The sequence below is a fragment of the Helianthus annuus genome, chromosome 7 (assembly GCF_002127325.2).
Source record: "Helianthus annuus cultivar XRQ/B chromosome 7, HanXRQr2.0-SUNRISE, whole genome shotgun sequence".
NCBI classification, from domain to species: Eukaryota; Viridiplantae; Streptophyta; class Magnoliopsida; order Asterales; family Asteraceae; genus Helianthus; species Helianthus annuus.
The window spans coordinates 132,212,465-132,232,629 of NC_035439.2; the positions used below are offsets into that span (position 1 = coordinate 132,212,465).

General features: G+C 37.9%; 1 protein-coding gene across 1 annotated transcript; it reads right to left on the reverse strand.

The window, feature by feature from the left end:
- Window positions 1-10,162: 10,162 nt before the first annotated feature.
- LOC110866970 lies at window positions 10,163-12,614 on the reverse strand. The gene is made up of 5 exons (XM_022116113.1): window positions 12,384-12,614; window positions 11,931-12,338; window positions 11,450-11,858; window positions 11,088-11,308; window positions 10,163-11,035 (listed from the first exon to the last, which is right to left on the reverse strand). The coding sequence occupies exons 1-5, from the start codon at window positions 12,612-12,614 to the stop codon at window positions 10,163-10,165; spliced, it is 2,142 nt and encodes a 713-aa protein (XP_021971805.1).
- Window positions 12,615-20,165: the final 7,551 nt, after the last annotated feature.

Genomic DNA, 20,165 nt, shown 5'->3' on the forward strand with positions numbered 1-20,165 from the left:
TTATAAAACATATATCATTATTACCACGGGTTTTGATATTTTAAACCTATCTATATTTATTATTCTACTTTATGATAACATAAAAGGAAAAGGTATTTAATAAATTAAAATATCACCTATCTTTAAACATTTGATTAAAGTCATCTGAATACAATTATGTATTAAGACAAAAATACACTAACTTTATTGTCTTCTCATGTATTCTTACAAATCACCCATCTCAGTATATTGATTTTCTCATATCATAATGTGACAAATCACTCCCATGCTTTTATTTCATTTTAAACCTGTCAATCTTAAGTCTTCCTTAGGTACCAATCAAGTAAGTTTTCTTCTGACAAAGAATTTTACTAATTCCAAAAAGTTCTTCACATTCATTCTAAAAATCTAAAGATCATATATCTTTTGGCTTAAAACATAATCACCTTGGAAACTATATCATTTCATCGGAATGTCTCATCTTTTGAAATATCCAGATTCACTTCCTTGAAACTCTCAATTTCAAAAACGGTAAATTTATTCGGTCATCATAATTATTGAATTCTTTCAATCATTACAAACACTTTGTAGCATCCGAATAAATTCGTAGCCTGTGCTAAACCCTCTTCATACGCCATTCGTTTGATTTGTCATATTCTTGGTACAATTATGTACTCAGATTACGATACACTAAATTCTATTGTCCAGTACCATTTAAGTAAACGATATTGATTTTCGGATAATCATTAACAAATTATTTTCCATACTTCCATTCACAAATAGATACTTACCAATTCGGAATCTCCCTCAATTGATCAAAGTAAGATAATTTCGGATATTGAATCCAATTGTTTCCATAAATCATTTTTACTTTTAAAAAATTCATAACCCCTCAAAATATCTTTTGATTCCATTCCACGATACATTAAAAGAAGAAGCATGACCCCAAGAAAAATATCATAGTCCAAATCTCGAGGACGAGATTTTTATTAAGGTGGGGAGGATGTAACAACTCTCACAAAAATCAATAATTAGGATGATAATTACTCAATAAGGAAACCCTAATTGAGACACCCAAGTGATTTGGCATAAACCCTGAAATTTCCGGAACAATCGGAATCAGGATCAGGGCCCCTAAAACTCGAGGGGGACAAACCCTAGTTGATAATTATCTAAATTTAAACGTTGCTATGCTCTGATTGGTTAATTTGTTGAATCACCAAGGCTAGTCCCGAGTCTAGGCAGCCTATGAATTAGACTGCTTAGCTTACGGACCGTAAAGGGTAAGCCTTACGGACCGTAAGCATACCGGCCAGCCTTACGGACCGTAAGGGTTAGCGCATACGGTCCGTAAGCGAGGCTAAATTTTGACTATAAATAGCCGACCTTGGCATTAGAACTCTGGTGTTAAAACGTTGCACAAACCTTCTGTGAACGTTGAGTTATTTCGAAAACAGTCCACAATAAACACACAAATCACTAATTAGTGTAGCGGGGTGCTGCTACGATGCCGGGTATTAACTCGATCGCTGTTCAATTCTTTTCTTTCCGTCAGCTTTTATTTTTGTAAATAATAGCTCGGGATTTTGCCCTCTAAATCCCTAAACTCTGCCCGTTATTAGGGTAATAACTCTAATCACTGGTACGATACTTTATCCGATCGATTATAACTATCCAACGATTGTCGGAGTGCTGCTCAAATTGAGTTATACTTTTTTATTCATCGTGATTTCGACTTGAATGTTTGAGTGCTGTCCGAACTCGGGCTATACTCTGTCATTCGTTGTGAATCCGCAGAATTGTTAAGTATTGCACTTGTAAATCATTGTGAGGATTTTATCTCGTGATTGTCGTTAAAGTTGAATTGAGTTAGTACACTAATACGAGTTCCATTGTGTCTAGAAATTAGAACTCGTAATCAGGAAACTGGTAGAGTACTTAGTAGCTAAGTAAACTTAATAGTTAAATAAACCTAGCAGCTAGGTTAACTGAGTAGGTTAATTAATCTATTAATTAAGTTTAGTATTAATTAAGTGGGATTAATTAAGCTAAACCAGATTAATTAAGCTAAGTACGATTAATTAAGTTAAGCAAGATTAATTAAGCAAAGTAAGATCTACTAATCACCTAAATAGAAATATATATATATAAATATAAATGGATAATATCAAAGGAAGGTGCTAGGAAGGTGTAAGAGGATAGATATCTGTGTATAGGAAGCTTCCTAGAAAATGCATAAGTAACTTCCTAGAAAAGCTATAGGAAACTTCCTAGAAATACAAGGGAAACTTCCTAGAAATTTCCTTTTCCTACCTATAAATAGAAGCTTAGGAATTCATTTTCCTTTGCTCATTTCTCTTCTTCTTTACTCTATACGTTGGTGTTATAACCAATAATCACCAAAACGAAGTTCTGTCCGATCGATTCAGGAACCAACTAATGGATGCCAAAGTGCTATACTTTGAGAGTTCGTTAAACGGATGCCAAAGTACTATACTTTGTGAGTTCGTTAAACGGATGCCAAAGTACTATACCTTGTGATTTCGGTAAACGGAATCCAAAGTGTTACACTTTGTGAAATTCGTTAAGGTTCGAATCTCGTGACTACCGTTAAGGTTTGATTTGGGTTTTACACAAATACGTATTCCATTCTGTTAAACTATATGTTTAACTACCGAAAATACTTCCCACTACACACTCACAATCAAACAAACTAATAAATCATCAGAAGATCCAGAATAATAAAGTGCATGCTTAATTATCGGAAGAAATAGAATCAAAGAAGTTTGTTAACTCAATTCTGCATGCTAATACTGTGAGTCATTCTCTTTTTATCAAATTACTTTCAAAATCATGTTTAGTTTCAAGGTTATAATTACAGGGATTAAGTCTTTGTAATCACCAAATTACAGCCGGTATGTGGGGTATTGTGCACAATATTAATTTCTCACGGGGTTAGGCAAATAAGCCCTAACATAGGTTAGGCAAATAAGCCCTAACAGTGAAGTATCACAGGGTTAGGCTAATAAGCCCTAAAACAGGTTAGGCAAATAAGCCCTAACAGTGATATACGTCATTCATTGGGGTAGCCAATGGTGATATGACCACAGTCACAGATCCGGTCGAGTGACAAATACTGTGGGTAGTTGGTTGATGTCAGAAACATTGTAATCACTCTTAATACTGTAAATTATAACAAATATGTTTTTGTGCAAACTGAATGAACTCACTCAGTATTTCCCCGCTGACAAAACCTTTTTAAAACGCGTTTCAGGTAATTACAGTAGATTGGAGTAAGGATTGGATCCGACACTCAAGGACTTCAAGAAGTGGCTTATTTTATTAATTAAATCAACTTAAGAAATATTGTTTTTATTAAAAGCTACCTTTTGTAAAACATGGAATTTATTCCATCTATTTAAATAAAATCCGGTGTCTAAACTATGATATTTTTCCTAACTCACGGTCCTGATGAAATTTCCGCTGCAATGTTTTTTTCAAAATAATCACCGGTACCACTGGACTGCTCACGGCACCGATTCCGGCCAGGGTGGGTCGGTGGTCGTGACAGAAGGTGGTATCAGAGCTAAGCCACTACTTTAAGCCTATAAGTGTTGTGATAATAATACTTAAGCTTAAATAAAAAAAACAGTTAGGAGATTGTTGTTGAATGGTAGCACAGCCGATAGCAGTTAGACTTGAACATAAGAAAGATGCCTTAGTATAAGCTAAGCCACTTGTTTACGCAATTAGGTGTTATAATAATACCTAAGTTTAAACAGAGAATTAGAAACTTAATATTATCTGATAGCACTCTGAATGATATTTAGACTCGAACTTAAGAATTTTGTCCTAATATAAGCTTCAAGATAAAATTACTTATATAAGTATAACTAAGTATAATGTAATAGGATATTGGTAATCCATAAGAATGACAATTAGCAAGCAATAGCATTTAATTACTATAGTTTATTGATATTACTTGGTCAAGAATAAAGATATGTTATGGAAATACAAATTTTCTTGATTCTGGATAAAAGCCCTAGTAAAAGAGGCACTTTTTTTTGAAAAGATACTATTTATGGGAAATAGAAAATTTTCTCCGGCAAAACTGGGTATAGAGTAGCAGACTCTCCAGCTTGTCCGGATATACTGAGATTACCGCTCCGGCGCGAACCGGATAAGACGGGATAAATGGCATGTCAAACCAGTGACAAGATTTCCCTAAATAGTATCATGACCAAATATCTGACTGGTTCTTGGAAATATGAATCTGATAAATACATTGACCTTATAGTGGAGGGTTCAAATGAGAAGAAATTTTTTGTAAGAATAAAAAAGAATAAATTTCAACCAATAAGAACCCTTCATTTTACTTCATTTAATTTTTGTATTTAATATTAGTGTAAGGGTAAAGGTATATTGGTAAACTTAAATAGATCATTAATTGGTAGTCTTTCTTTTTAATAACTAACTACATTAAATTTGTAACCTATTTTTAAAAAATATATTTTTTTTCAAAGAACAAAAGAAAAATAATTTAAAGTGTAGGATGAATTACGAGATGTGTATGATGAATTACGAGGTGTGTAGGATAAATTTAATATGTGTAGGGTAAATTTCAAAACGTGTAGGATAAATTTTGATGCGTGTAGGCAAAAAATATAGTGTGGAGGATGATAGTGTTTATGACTAATTAATTAGTCAAAAAACAATCATAAATAAGAGGAGAAAAAATTATTTATTACAATTGTACCCTTTGTTCTTTTTCTTCTCAACTTAATTTTCTTCTCAAATGAACCTTCCCCTGACCTTATAAAGGGTATGTATATTACAGCATGTGAAATATTTGATTATATAAATAGGATATCTATAAGGAAATTCCAAAAACCATAACGATTGGTAATTAAAGAATAAAACACAAGCATAAGTGTCAATAATAATTCTAGATTTCTTTATCAGAAATCTCTCATAATTCCGATGTCAAACATTATTTCGTTTGATCATTTGTCTCATGTGACAATATAAACAAGGGAAACCCTTTAAGTTGAAACACCATCCAAAAATATAAAGAATTTCCAAAGCATCATCATAAATTATTAATGCACATAAGAAGCATGTAAAGTTGTGCGAATACACAAGAAAACACATGAAACTTAAAAATATACGTCCACCGACGTTGAAATATATCACACACGACTTTCCAAGGCAAGACCTTTGAAAAGTATAAATTGGGCACGATGACACCAATACTAATTCTGTCAGTAGAAAACTACTAATAAAAAAGAAGCACTTTGCCACGTGATCCTACAAACGATCTACATCTCGCTGGGTTAAACGCATGTGCCTACTTGTTACTTTCATGCTTTCCGGTTTTCACATCATATACTTGCTATGTTCGATAGTACATATATAGTACATGATTTCATTGTGTCTATGCTACGTATGTCCATTGTGTGCATACTTAGTACATCTCTTTACAATACATCTCATGCTACGTATGCCCGTTGTGTGCATACTTAGTACATCACTTTACAATACATTTCATGCTATGTATGCCCATTATGTGCGTACTTAGTACATTGCCTTACATTACATGCTATGTATGCCCATTGTGTGCGTACTTAGTACATTGCCTTACATTACATGCTATGTATGCCCATTGTGTGCGTACTTAGTACATTGCCTTACATTACATGCTATGTATGCCCATTGTGTGCGTACTTAGTACATTGCTTTACATTACATGCTATGTATGCCCATTGTGTGCGTACTTAGTACATTGCTTTACATTACATGCTATGTATGCCCATTGTGTGCGTACTTAGTACATGGTTTTACATTGCATTTCTGTTGCATATGCTCATCCAGCATATGAACACATTATGCTACATTTTGAACCGTTGTAACCATTTGACTATGTGAACCGTCTTAACCCTTCGATTATATGAACCGTTTGTAACCATTGAACCGTGTAAACCAGTTGTACCGTTGACATGATTTACATTTGACAATAGACATTTGACTATACATAAACATTTCCACAATTGTTAAACATTTCATCTTGATGGTTTGGTTTGAGTAAAGTGATTAAGTAACGAGGCGTGTGTAATATGATACAAGCATGGTGGATACGCCGCTGGTACTTCCTATATATAAGTGTTTGTATGGTATTACATATCGTAGCGTTATTTGAATCATTTCAATTTGAGACATATGACATTTTATACAAATAACACACTTTTCACGAGACATTGTGACTTATCTTATACAAACTCATTTTACATGGTTATCCATTTAACCATACAGTGTTCTCTTATTTATACATATCATCTGATCTTATCGTTTTTCAAATGATTTACAAGACAAAGCAAATTACAAGGTTCATGACTAAACATTTTCTCAAACATAAGTCATGAATTCCATTTTCACAAAACCAATGTATCTCACAGGCATTTTTATGCTGACGTACCTATTTTCACATGTGTTTTCAGGAGATGATGCATAGGACTTATCAAGACATACTTAGGCGGACCTGTGCCTTAGTGACTTAAAACGAGACAAGAACTAGTTAATTCATGTTATGTACTCTTTCGTTCTTGTATAAAACAATGTAAACTTTCATGTTTGATTAATAAAACGAAACTTCAATTGCCATGGATTTGAAACAATTGATTCTGTTACAACACTCCCCGACGTTTCCGCCACGTTTTGTATGTTCCACGTGGTCGGGGTGTGACACCACTTCCCAAAAATCTGCTCATAACTCTCAACTAGGAGGAACCTGATCCTTTGGGAACCTTCATTCAGTCCTTTGGACTCTTAGTAAGTATTCTTTCGTGCTTAGTTTAGTTGGTTTAGCGTTTTAAACCAAATAGTCAAGCGTTATCGATAAACGCTTTGACTTTTAAACGGTTAAGCCATTGTTTGCAATAAACGTGGCTACGTGACCGTAATTAGGTAGGTGTTAAACCCTCAAAAGGGCACCTCCTAGTTACCACGTTTACTTAGTTAAATTGTCGGGTCAAATAAAAGTCAAACGGGTTAGTATTAAATAAAATACATAACTATTAATATAAAAACCATAAAATCAGTTTGTCACTTTAATGACTTGGTAAATATTAGTTGAACATGCCTAAGCATGATTCAACCCGACAATTCTGAGTATAGGCTCGGTTCGGAACCGAAAGTCGCAAAAGTTGACTTTTGATTTGACTTTCAGTTCTGACCCGATTTGGCTTAGTTTAGATATGTCTTAGGATTCCATTAGGACCATATTATAGGTTAGTATAATCCTCCGAGGTTATACAACTTGGTTCCGTAGAAATCCTAGTTCATGCGTATTTCCGTTATATGCCTAAATGTTGACCGTTATGCCCTTTTGACCTTAACACGATATTTTTGAAAATGTGAGAGGATAGAAACCTTCACTACTGAATTATAAACTTGTCCCTAAAATTTGACATCAGTTTGAGGTCTAGATTAGGAGTTATGCTCATTAGCGTAAATGAAAAGCTTTTTATTAATTAAAACGACATAATTAGCGTATAGCCTATCTAAACCCAATTTTTAATACCAAACTTTTTACCCACTGATATAAAATAATATTTTGAGATTTTTGAAGATTTTTATTTATTTTTAGGCTGAGCATAACTTAGGGTTGTAGCATTAATTCGGTAATTGTCGGTTTTGCCCTTTTGGGCTATAAAATGAGTTTTATAAATCCTTTTGACCCCAAACCTTTTTCTACTGATCTAATATGTTAAATAAAATATTTTGAGCCTTCTGGAATATTAAAAATATCAGCTTTCTATACAAAACCCGGAAATGGCTCCAAGTCGCCTTTTTAAGCGTTTTTAACGCATAGTATGTATCAAAACTAGTTTAAAGATATAAGGGTTGATGCCTACTGATTTTCTCAGTAAATTTTTATATTTTAACAGTAAGCAAAAGTTTTAAACTCAGATTTCCAGTTTTGGCCTTTTAGGCTTATGTGAAATTACCAAAATGCCCCTACGGTGCATACTATGGTTATAATAAATAAATTTCACGTATAAGTGATACCCTACTGTTATAGCTTATTAAAATGAGTATATTTACTGATTTAATCAGACCTGTAACTCAGATTACTATTTAAACTCTTTTATAAACTTTAAAATGACCAAAATGCCCTTGCGAGGCATAGTTTGAGTTTAAAATCATCTTGGGCATAATGGAAGGCATCCTACTGATATCACAACATATTTAAGGCATATTAACTTAGGAAACCTGTTCATGACTCTTGTGGTTACCCGTTACGCCCTTTTTCGCGTTCGGATAGGCTTATGTAACTAGTTTACATAAATTAGCCGAAACGGGTCAAACCTTATCATTTTTATCTCAAAATCCAGAATGTGTTTAGTTTACCCATATTAAACAAGTATTCAAACTTGTTGGGACTAAACCACATTCTAATCCGGTCTTCGCTTAATCTTGCGTTTGAACCGTAAACCTTTCCTTAAAACTAACAGGTCTAAGTTAATACTTAAACAAGACCCGTTAGGAATCTAATAGGTTAATAAAAACCTTCGTTCCGGATTAAGAGCCCCAGTAGAAGTACTTGTGCTTGCTGATTAGGATATACGGCTGAGTATAAATTGCATTTTAAGCTCAGGTAAATACTTTAAACTTATTTTCCCTTATACGGGCTTGGGGTACGGTATATAAAATACCGCTTGGTCGGACAATTGACCCTAACTCATTAGTAGTTGGGTATTATCAATGTGATCTGTCTAAAAATTGGTTTTGTTTGTTTTACGCCTTTGGGAGTTTAATGACCATGTCCCGGATATCCTTGGCATCATTATAAATTAAAAATGGCCATGTCTTAAGCACGGGGTGTAGGCGTACACTTGATAGTTGCTTAAGGGAAACGGTATCTCACTCTCTTGTGGGCCTATACTTGTGGTGTGTCTGTTAATCTTGACTCGGTTTCTACATCGGGCCCTAAATGTATAACGAACATGTAAATCTGTATACAAGATTATTTTTATATAATTGTCCCAAGTTATAAAAGTTTTGTGCCATGTGCATTCAAATCAATTTTCTAAAACATTTTCAAAATGAGTCAGTTAAGTTGTATTTACCAGTGTAAACTGACGTATTTTCCCAAAAGTTTAAGTGACAGGTACTATACGTAATTGACTGAGAGCTCAGGGCGTCAATAGGGAATCTCGCAAGTTCTAGATGCCTAAAGTCTGTTGAACAATGTTATCTTTCTGTTTTAAGATCCGCCTGTGGATTCAACTTACATTCCGTTGTAATATTTGATATTACTTTTGGATCGGATTGTAATATATTTATATTTTGCTTCCGTTGTGCATTTAAATTGTGTTGTTTGACTATGATGATATCAACTACGTCAGGATACTCCCCACCGGGCCCACCGGTAATACGTGGAAATATCGGGGTGTGACAATCTGGTTCCTCGTCAAAAGTCGGACCGGATTCTGATTCTGAGTCGTCAGAATTATCAAATGTTGGAGCTGGTTCTTCTGGGTCTTCGTGTATCGTTCCACTTGGACCGGCCTCGTGATCATTAGTACCCACGTCAGGTTGAGAAACTACCAACGGTCTTGGCACCTGATCTTGTGAACTAGATTGTTGCTGTTCGTATAACAGTACGAGTTCCTCGATACTTGGCTCAGTCGGAAGTTGGAAAGACTCCCAGAGTTTGTCATAATCGAACATGAATCTTTGTCCGGGAAGTTGCGGTGGAGCTGTATGCTTCTGACAATCTACATGCTGAACTTGAATTACTTTCCCCAGGCTTGGAACAAACACCCTCTTCAGTGGGCTCGCGTAACTTACAAAGAAACCCTCATTAGATTTAGCACCAAACTTGCCATCAGGATCTATAAAGGTACACGGAGATCCAAACGCTTCTAAAAACTTCAAATTCGGCTTATAACGATGAAGAAGTTCAAAACACGTTTTCTTGTATTTCTTCACTGTGAGGACTCTATTCAGTGTATAACACATTGTTTCCACTGCTTCACTCCAGAAAAAATATTGGCAACTTGGAATCAACAAGCATTGTTCGAGCTGTTTCAATCAAGGTACGATTCTTTCTTTCAGCTACATCGTTCTGCTGTGGAGTGTATGGTGCACTAAATTCATGAAGAATCCCTTTCTCGTTACAAAACTAGAGCATTCGATTATTTTTGAACTCCGTTCCATTATCGCTTCTTATTCTTCTGATCGGCAGCTTATATAGTGTTTCCATCTTCTTGAATAGGATCATCAGCGACCCAAAAGTTTGGTCTTTTCTTTCCATGCACACCACCCACGAAAACCTTGTGAAGTCATCAGTAACCACAAGATAGTACAAGTCTCCATTGAAACTTTTCACATTAACCGGCCCAAAGAGATCCATATGGAGTCTCTCGAGCGGTACTCTGATTGAATTCAGCAACTTCTGCGGGTGTGACTTCTTTGTCTGCTTTCCTTTCTTGCACTCTACACAATCATCATTTAAATGAAAACTTTTAAGATTCACACCTTCAACTAAATCATTGTGTACAAGAAAGTTCATTTTTCTAACATGAATGTGGCCCATCTTTCGATTCCACATTATTGACTCTTTTTCTGTTGCCTTTGTTTTTATCACAAAACACTGTTTTTTATGATCTGTTGTTGTTGCGATGCTTATATCGAGTACATACAAGTCATTTTCTCGGGGAGCTCGCATCAACACCATCTCCTCAGGAATTTTAAAACCAGGTTTTATGATTAGATATTCATTTTTAGTAAAGTGTACTGTAAAAGATTTGTCACAAATCTGTGAGATACTCAGCAGATTGTTTTCAAGTTCGATTATATAGTTTACTTTATCAAACGTAATGACTCCATTCGTTAGAGTCCCTTGACCGACTATCCTTCCACCCTGATTCCCAGCAAATCCCACATATCCTCCGTTAATAGATTTAACGTCATAGAGCAATGCTAACATTCCGGTCATGTGCCTTGAAGCTCCGCTGTCCATTATCCACTTCGAGATTATCGATCTTGGAAGCCCCTGCACACATTGAAGAAAATCATTCAAACAATGAGGCCCATGATTTCTTTACAGTTGAAACACTACCAAACACAATATCACATGTCACATTAACTTTCGGAATGTTAAAAATGAAATTCGGAACATCAGTTTTGACTTTTGGTTTTAAATCTTCCTTCTTAATCGGAGGAAATTCCTCAAGAGGCTTATCAAGTTCAAATTCAAGTTTTTCAACATCATCTTTAAAAACTTTTGGTTCAGTGTTCAAAACACTTTCCATCTTCTTTGCCTCAACTGATTGTTTTGGTTTTGCCACCCATGATTGATTTTCAAAAACTTTCATTTTTGGATAAATCTTTGAAGTCTTGTGAGTCTTCAAAGATTCGCCAATCTCAAAGGTTGATTTCGGCTTTTCTTCGGATTTCAAAGATTCACCTCTTTTCAAGATTCGAACGGGGGAAACCATGGGTTTTTTACCCTTAACATCAGTCGGAGCTTTAGATTTGGGTTTTTGTAAAACAGGTTTCTCAAGCTTTTTCATGCATTGCTTGGCCATGTGACCAATTTCATTGCAGCGGTAACAAATTCTTTTGTCATATTCGACAAAAGTTGTTTTGTATGTCTCTTCTCTCAACTTCTTCGCTGCATTGAAATCATCAATGGCTTTTTGACTGAAAATATACTCTTTTTCAGCATCAACACTAGGACCAACAACGAAAACATCACTCATCTTTTCCTTTGACTTGACATTCTTCTTATCCATTTTCTTTTCAAATCCAACCCCTTTGTTTTTGAACTTGTTTTCATTTCTCTTGTTATTACCACCATTGTCCACCCACTCTTTCTTTCCCGAGTTGTTTGGTTGTGTTTTAACAAAAGACTTTTTAGGTTTTGAAAAGAATTCGTTGTTGTTTACCTCAGAAATGTCAATCTCGACCAATTTAAACACTTTTTCAAAATTCTCAATTCTGGCATTTTGAAGTGGATACTCAAAATCAGAATAAAGTTTCCCAGTTCCAATCATTGTGTAAACCACAATGATCGAATAATCATTCGCGACTTTGTCTGATTTTGGTATAAATCTGTCTAAGAAGTTACCATCTTCTTTAGTATCAGAATTGGAGTTCTCAAAATGAGTTTTGACAATCTCAATCTCCGAGTTATCACTCTCTTCGTCTAACACTTGGTCAACAACGGTTTTGATTACCTGTGACTCATTATCCGTGTCGGACGGAGAGAATGTAACATCAATACTCTCAGGCAACTCATTCTCAATGGTTCTTAGTTTGAGGTTCAAAGCAGTTTCCACCCCATCTGGATACTTCTGTGTGTAATGATTCCACATTGGGGGTGGAATACTGTTAAAGACAGGTGTTGCATCTGGTTGTTGCGGGACAATATGATCAATCACATATGAAGATGCAACATAACTCATCAACTTCTTATCAATTCTTTCATTCTCAATTTTTGTTAACTCTAATTCCTTTTTCAATGAAGCAATCGTGTCCAAATGAAAGTTGATTTCCACTTGTTTATCAAAAACTGTTGATTTTAACAATCTTGTGGCTTTATCGTTTTCAAGACTCTCTTTTTGAATCATTTTCATAGATCTAGCCAATGTGTCATAAGCTTCTTTTACTTCACTTAGATCAAATTAATCTCATCAGTGTATTGTTTCAATTCCTGAAACTTTTTGTCTTTTTCAAGACATTCCATGTATGGTTTTGAACAGTTTTTGCATGAAGTTTCAGAAATTGAATCAATCTTTTCAACAATCTTTTCCCCTTGATCAATATTAACATCCTGTGTACCGACACCATCAGACTCTGACTCAGACACTCCTTCTGATTTGATCTCCTCACTATCGGATTTCCCGTCAGACTCCTTTTAACCTAACTTTGTTTTGACCGACACGTTTTCAACTGACTCAGTATCAACAGGCTCTGGCTGTGTCTACCTCTTTCAGTTTCCCCATTAAGGCTTTGTAAGCAATCTCTTTTAGTGTCTCTTCAGTCATTTCTTTGGAGACATCAATTATCTCTTCAACCGGAGCTTTCTCAGCATCATACTGTGGGCAAAATCCTGTTGTTGGCTCATTGAAAAAACCTGCAAAAGAATCAAACACATTAGGAGGCATAATTGATTTAAAAGAACTAGCTAAAACCTCCTGTTCGGATTGATAATAGTAGACTTCTGTAGCAACTTCTTCGAGATCAACCAAACTTTCTTCAGACACATCTTCACTAACAACTTATGTTTCAACAACACTCTCCGGTTCCTCCACAATCTCAGCCATCATTGCTCTACCTTCACTGCCAGGGATATACTTATCCCAACTGAAACCTTCAGTAACCTTCTCATCATCTTGGTTAACTATAAGAGCTTTTTCCGGCTTGTTTTCGATCTGAGGTCTTTGAACGACTGGTCGTTGATTTGTCTTGTGATAGATCGCCTGTCTGTAGTAGTCGTTTGTGAAAGGATTCTGATGGTTATTGACCTCTCTATTCGGACACTCACGCTTAAAATGTCCCTTCTCTTTGCACTTAAAACACGTCACTTTGTACTTATCAAATCCAAGCTTTTGATCTGGTCCTGAAAGACTGTTCCGACCCGTAATTTCCATAAACCTTTAGGCTCTTCTTACCAAGCTAGCCATTCCCCATTTGATGTCAATCAGCTCTAACTCCCCTGGATCGATTTGATCGTAATCCTCCTTTGTCATGTCTGGATTACCGATCCTTCCAGCTACCAAACTCTTATATGACTCAAGAACGGAAGCTAACAGTGCGATGTGTTGCTTTACAGCTGCTTTTGTAAACTCTTGTCCATTTTTGATGTTTACAGCAATGTTACACTGTATCCCAGAAACATAACCCTGACTGTTCGAGTTTGATGAGTGATGAAACAATGGTTAACCGGGCAGGTTTAACACACTGGTCTCGTCAAGAAAGGTTAATCCCTTCCTCTCGAGGATCGCTGGCTGGATCGCCTGCCGGTTGATTTCCTGCACAAGGAAACAAACCGTGACTCGTAATAAGGAGGATGGGGTGGGGGGTGCTCCTTGTTACCACTCTCCGGCGTGAGAATCAGTAGTCTGCTTGGGAAGCAAAGTATGATAGTAGTAGTAGTGAGAGAGTTGTTAAGAGAGATACCTCAAACCTGGTTTGGGGTTGGTATTTATAGTCGAGGAGTGAAGGAGGAGGTGGATGGATAGACTGACGGCATGCTGCACCTTTGCAGGTGTGTCAGGCATGTCGGCTGTGGAGGTGACGCCACGTCAGTCTGTCGCTTACGTAGACCTGACAGGCTGCTGCCATTGGTGCTACTTGCTCTGTGGTGTTAGTCCCACTTGCTGAGTGTACAGGGTGCGGTGCGGGCCGCATCGTTGTTTGCGGTAACTGTAGACGTTCCGGCTTCTCACTCTTTGATCAAGAAATACGCGAGATGCGGTGCCAAGCCGCATCGTCGTCCGTGGTGACTGTTGCTGTTATCCAGCTCCCTTTTATTGATAGAAGTGTTCACTGGATGCGGTACTAGGCCGCATTGCTGTGAACGCTTCCGTTTTCATACACCAGATGCGGTGTCATGCCGCAACACTATACCGTTCTCATATTCCAGGTGAGTCCTCCTCCATCATTGGGCAAATTGGATTTAACCACTGTGTCGGCGCGTTCCCGGGCAGACACAGGTAGGTTGTTAGCTAGTGGGGGTTTTGATAAGGGTAATGGTCACTCGCGGTCGATGCTGACGCGAGATCTGGAACAATACTCCTTCAAGTCCCCCCAGTCTAGTGTTGCTGCCATATGCAAGTTGCATGTGGGAGGATGTAACAACTCTCATTGAAATTAATAATTAGAATGATAATTAGTCAATAAGGAAACCCTAATTGAGACACCCAAGTAATTCCGCACTAACCCTAAAATTTCCGGAACAATCGGAATCAGGATCAGGGCCCCTAAAACTCAGGGGGGTTAAACCCTAATTGATATTTGTCTATTTAATTCGTTGTCACAATTGAAAAACGAAAGTTTGATGATTCAGCTAAGCTAGTCCCGAAATCAGCTAGGCTAGGGAAATAGACTGCACCCTTTACGGACCGTAAGGGTAGGTCCATACGGACCGTAAGCCTAACCACATCCTTTACGGACCGTAAGGGTTAAGTCATACGGTCCGTAAGAGATGCTATTTTCTGGCTATAAATAGCCGACATTGGGACTTGAATTTTGGAATGAAAGCGACGTTCAATTGCTGTCTGTGCGTCGAATTAGAGTCAGTATACTACAAAATAAACACACACCGCACTCGAATCGCTGCCGCGGAACAGGGTAATTACTCGATCGCTATTACGATTCATTTTCCGAGATCAATATATCCAAAGAATGTTTAAGTGCCACCCACATTAGGGTTATACTTTGTCGTTCGTCGTTAATTCGATGAATGAGTTTAAGTATCGCACTTTGTTGTTCATTGTGAGAATTTGATCTCGTGAGTTATCGTAACTGCTGTATTGATCATTAACCCTGTTTTGTGTGCATTATTGTTGAAATTAGGTTAACAGGGCTAAAATCATATTCTATCCATACTAAATCTACAATGTGAGTCATTCTCTTTTTATTAACATTTTTACAATACTCCAAATCATTTTTTCAGAGTTATAATTACAGTGATTAAGTTTATGTAATCACCAAATTACAGCCGGTATGTGGGGTATTGTGCACAGTATTATTATTGTTTCATTCACATTAGGTGGGCGAGCCTAAAAATAAGTGATATACGTCACTCATTGGGACAGCCAATGGTGATATGACCACAGTCACAGAGCTGGTATGTGACAAATACCTATTCTTGAAAGTTGGTTGATAATAAACATATGTAAAAACTCTTGATACTGTAAATTATAACAAATGTGTCGTTTTCAGTAAATAGAATGATTCACTCAGTATTTCCCCGCTGACAAAACCTTTTTCAAACATGTTTCAGGTGATCTACTGTAAATCAGGAAAAGTGCTGAGGAGCATTTCAAGCTTAAAATAGTGGCTCAGTATAAAATAAAGAAATACGTTTTGAAATAAGGATTTATCACTAAAACTTATGTATTGTAAATTATCGGGGTTTATCCCGAATTGTGAAATAAAATAATCGGGAAAAGTTTTAGCTTTACAACGATCCTGATGTTAAAATTTCCGCTGCTAAAATCACATAAATAAATATCACGGGATTTCTGTCCCGCGGCTCCTGAAACGGGTCAAACCGGGTCGGGGGCCGTGACAGAGGAGTACTGGACTATGGTGTCTAGAAGGTAGTTTGGAGTCTGGAGAAGATCCTAGGCCGTGACAGAGGAGTACTGGACTATGGTGTCTGATGTGCGTGCACGTACATTCCCCTCCTTCTTTTTGTTGAAGAAGTTGTTTATGCACCCTCTGTGGTTATGAACCGGACAGGAGGGATTTGAAGTTTGAAGAGAATGAAGGTAATGCGGTTTACCTGTTTCTGAGATGCGGTTCAGTCCAAAGAACAACGCTGGTTCTGAGTATCTGACACACCTATACGGGCTCGTGTGTGTCATTTCCGCATATTCCACGTGTGCTCATGGGTATGTGCGGACATGTTTATACCCCCTTAACCATGGAAGGATATAATTTTTAGCTATTTTGAGGGGTATGTAAAAAAAACGACATGCGTTAAGGGTTATGGTGCGGTATACCAGAGAAACCGCATGCCGCTTGTGTTTGGATAATGTTGTCGCCTTTTGTTGTATACGTGGCTGAGCGCACGTGTGGGTTGGTGGAAGTTGGTGAGATTTTCTGGCATGTGCTAAAATGAAAGGACATTTGCACTGCCCGAGGTCATTAAATGCGCTGTAGCAGGAGTGTAAACGTCTCCTATGTCAGGCGCGTGTGCGGCCACGCGCGCGTGGTAACTGTCAGCGGAACCGTCTCTTGACACGTGGTGCCGCATAATTCGCTCTTTTTGAACGTGATGATTCAGTTTCCATGCTGCATTAATTGCGATCGGTATATAAGGGGAAACCGTTCGTGGTTTCCCCTCAGTTGTTCAAAATTTCAAAAATTCTGGTGAGAGAAAAAAGATTCCTCTGTCTTCTCCGATAAGGTTTTCTGAAATTCCGGTGAGGTGGTTTGAGTTTTAGTCCTCATTTTTCTTTTCTTCATCCTGATGGCTGAACCCTCAAGTCCACAAAATGTAGAGGGTGGAAACCCTGAGAAACGGCCGCTGGCGGCGGCCGATGAAGATGAAGAGGGTGATGGTGGAGTAATCGGTGGTGGTTTACCAGTGTTGAAGTGGTCAAAAGGTTATTTTGACAACCTGATGACCAGCATACAAATGCCCAAAGAGTATGGGGCTATCTACCCCCAAGAGGGAGATACCGGTGCCGATGTTCCGGCGGAATATATTACCCTGTGGGCGGAGTTTTTTTATGATGGCAACCTCCGACTGCCATTGACGGTGTTTGTTGCCGAAATTCTGGAGTTCTATCAGAAGCACATCTCCTAACTGAGTCCGTTTGGGATGTTTCGGATCAGAATTTTGAGTACACCTTCCGTGCTCATGGTTTGGAGGTGTCTGTTGAAAACTTCCGGCGGTTCTACCACCTGACGGTGAACACCGGGTTCTTTTCGTTTAATCAACGACACGGAAGTAAGAAGCTGATGACCCCTCCCAAGGGTGTTACAAAGTGGAAGACGAAGTTTTTCTACATTAGGGCTGCTGCGGTAGCCGCAAAGATGACTTTGCGGAATGTGAATGCGGACCTCCCTGTGGAGGATATTGCTGTAGCTACCGACAAGACAGTTGATTGGTTTCCAAGGCTGAAACCTATTGAACTCAAAAGACTGGACAATAACCGGTTGTGGGTGCTGCGGATGATGCGGCTGTAGGTGGGACTGCTGCGGGTTCCACCCTTGCTGGTGAGAAGAGGAAACCGGAGCAGACGGCTGCTGGTGCCGGTGAAATGAAACGTCGGAAGCTGCAGTCCAAGAGGGCTGGTTCGACGCAAAAGAAACCTGCGGTTACTGCTGGTAAGTGTATAACTTTCGCAAGTGTTTTGTATGCACAACTTGTTTTCTGATAGTTGTTGCTTTCTTTGCTTTGCAGAACTGCAAGGTATAGATTTTTCTATCTTTGATGCTCCCTCGTCTCCCCTGCATACCACGGCTACGGATGCGGGTGTTACGAAGGAAACTGCGGCACCTTTTGCCAAGGTGGTGCCCGATCCGACCGTGCGGGCGGAGGAGACTGTGGAGAAGGTTGCGACTCAGATTTTTGATACCGTTGATTCTTCTAACAACTTGATCTCTCCAAATGATGCTGATAATTTGGATCTACGGTTTTCTGATGCTGGGAAGCAAAAATCTGGTGCTGAGCCGCAGAAGTCTCCTGCTGGTGAGAAGGTTACTGGTTCTTCTTCTGGTGGTGCGGGTTATGATGGGCCTCCGATTCAGCCTGGGGTGTTGGACCGTGTTCCGACCCTGAAAAGTCAGTCGAGACAGTTCATCTTCACGTATAAAGGCGGAATCAGTATATGTGAAGTTACACAGCTTGTCCTTTCCAATTCCTTTGTTTTTATTGCTTTCTGAAATGAATTTGACAGAGTTTCGTTCCACAAGCACACATACATGTCCGCTCGAATGAACACAAACATCAGGTATTTATAGAAGTGAATGGTTCGCTCCAAAGTGACATGTCGTATGAGCGAACCATACACTTTGACTAATAAGCGAACCTGCCCTGATGTCCTATAAGCGAACCTATCTAGAACCCTATGAGCGGACCTACTAACTAATGTTCACAAAAGCGAACCTACAATCATAAAATACATATTTTGACATTCTAGACCCTCTGATAACCTATCTTGACCTAAGACTTCACGTAGACGTAGTCAACAGACATTCCATGCATCAACAGACTCCCCCTTGGATGTTGACGTAGTCTTTAGCAATCTTTAGATCCTGAGTGTTCGGTCTCGGTCTTTTCTCCAACTCTGTCTTCTCTTCATAATCACTTTATCTTCACAAGTTTCAGAATCACCACCTGACTCCATCTTTAGACTTTCCTTTAGCTGTTGATCCAGACTCCCCCTTTCACAGACTCCCCCTCTCAGTATGCTGGGATCTGAGGTCTTGTTCTGGTTCATGCTTTGACAATTTGCCTCCGTTGGGAATAATGAAGTCCAAACCTATTACTCTACCAATAACATTAGAATTTATCTTTTCAAACAATAAAACTCAAATTCAATCAGCTTTAAAAATCCACTCAAGTATTCAAATTCAAATTAATGATACTGATTACTTGATTAATCTACCAAGTTCAATTTAATGACCCTGGTTGATCTTTTGACGAATCAAACTGATTTTGTAAAAATATTTTCTCATTTTCTAAAAACAATGTAACAAGCATCAACTTAATGAACTTGTTTTAACTTTGAAAACATCTTTCAAACACCATCAAAGTAAGCTCTCCTCATTCTTCAGCTCAGAATCTCCTGCATCTGCTTCATCTTTCTAGAATCCGACAATCAACTTTCCACTCTGGTTTGTCTAAAATAAAGCAGAAATGTAAAATCTTTTTGGATTTTAAAGTGATCTAGACTAAGAAATGGAATACAGAAAACTTAAATTGCAGAAAGTAAACTATTTACAAACTTATTTTTGGCGAGCGTGTCAGGGAATCATATCAGCTTTTTAGACCAATTACCAGTACCGTTATGCTTAATTACATGCTCAGACTTAAACAATTCACCTCGATTGTCGATATACTGATCCATCTTAAATTCTCACACAAATTTCAATCTATTCAGGATACGAATTAAGTGTCTTAAGAACTTAGTTCAATTCATGTGTCCCACCTCTTGAATATACTCCCGTATCCAGAATCCCAGATATTCAGTCTTACAGGTGAGTATACCACAGATGATATCTGTAAGGGGTTAGGTGCGAAACCGTGAGAGCTTAGGTCAGAACTTCCGTTCAGCAGAGAGATGATGGCTCGACTTTTGGTGTGTCCCCTTTAGAGGATATTTTAGTTACAACAGCAGCGACTATCAATTTTATTGTTTCATCAGCTTGCTGAGGGCGATGCTATGTTTCAAGCATTTTGCAGAAAGTATTATTCGGGGACTAGGTCAGTACTTCCA

Bases quoted from the DNA above. Each gene is read 5' to 3' on its own strand.
- LOC110866970 (XM_022116113.1), bottom strand. From the start codon at position 12,614: ATGATTCAAAAAGAGAGTCTTGAAAACGATAAAGCCACAAGATTGTTA. The intron at 11,859-11,930 runs GTAAACAACAAC...AACTCGGGAAAG, and splicing joins TCGAGATTGACATTTCTGAG to AAAGAGTGGGTGGACAATGG. The intron at 11,309-11,449 runs GTGAATCTTTGA...CAAAACAATCAG, and splicing joins CGTTCGAATCTTGAAAAGAG to TTGAGGCAAAGAAGATGGAA.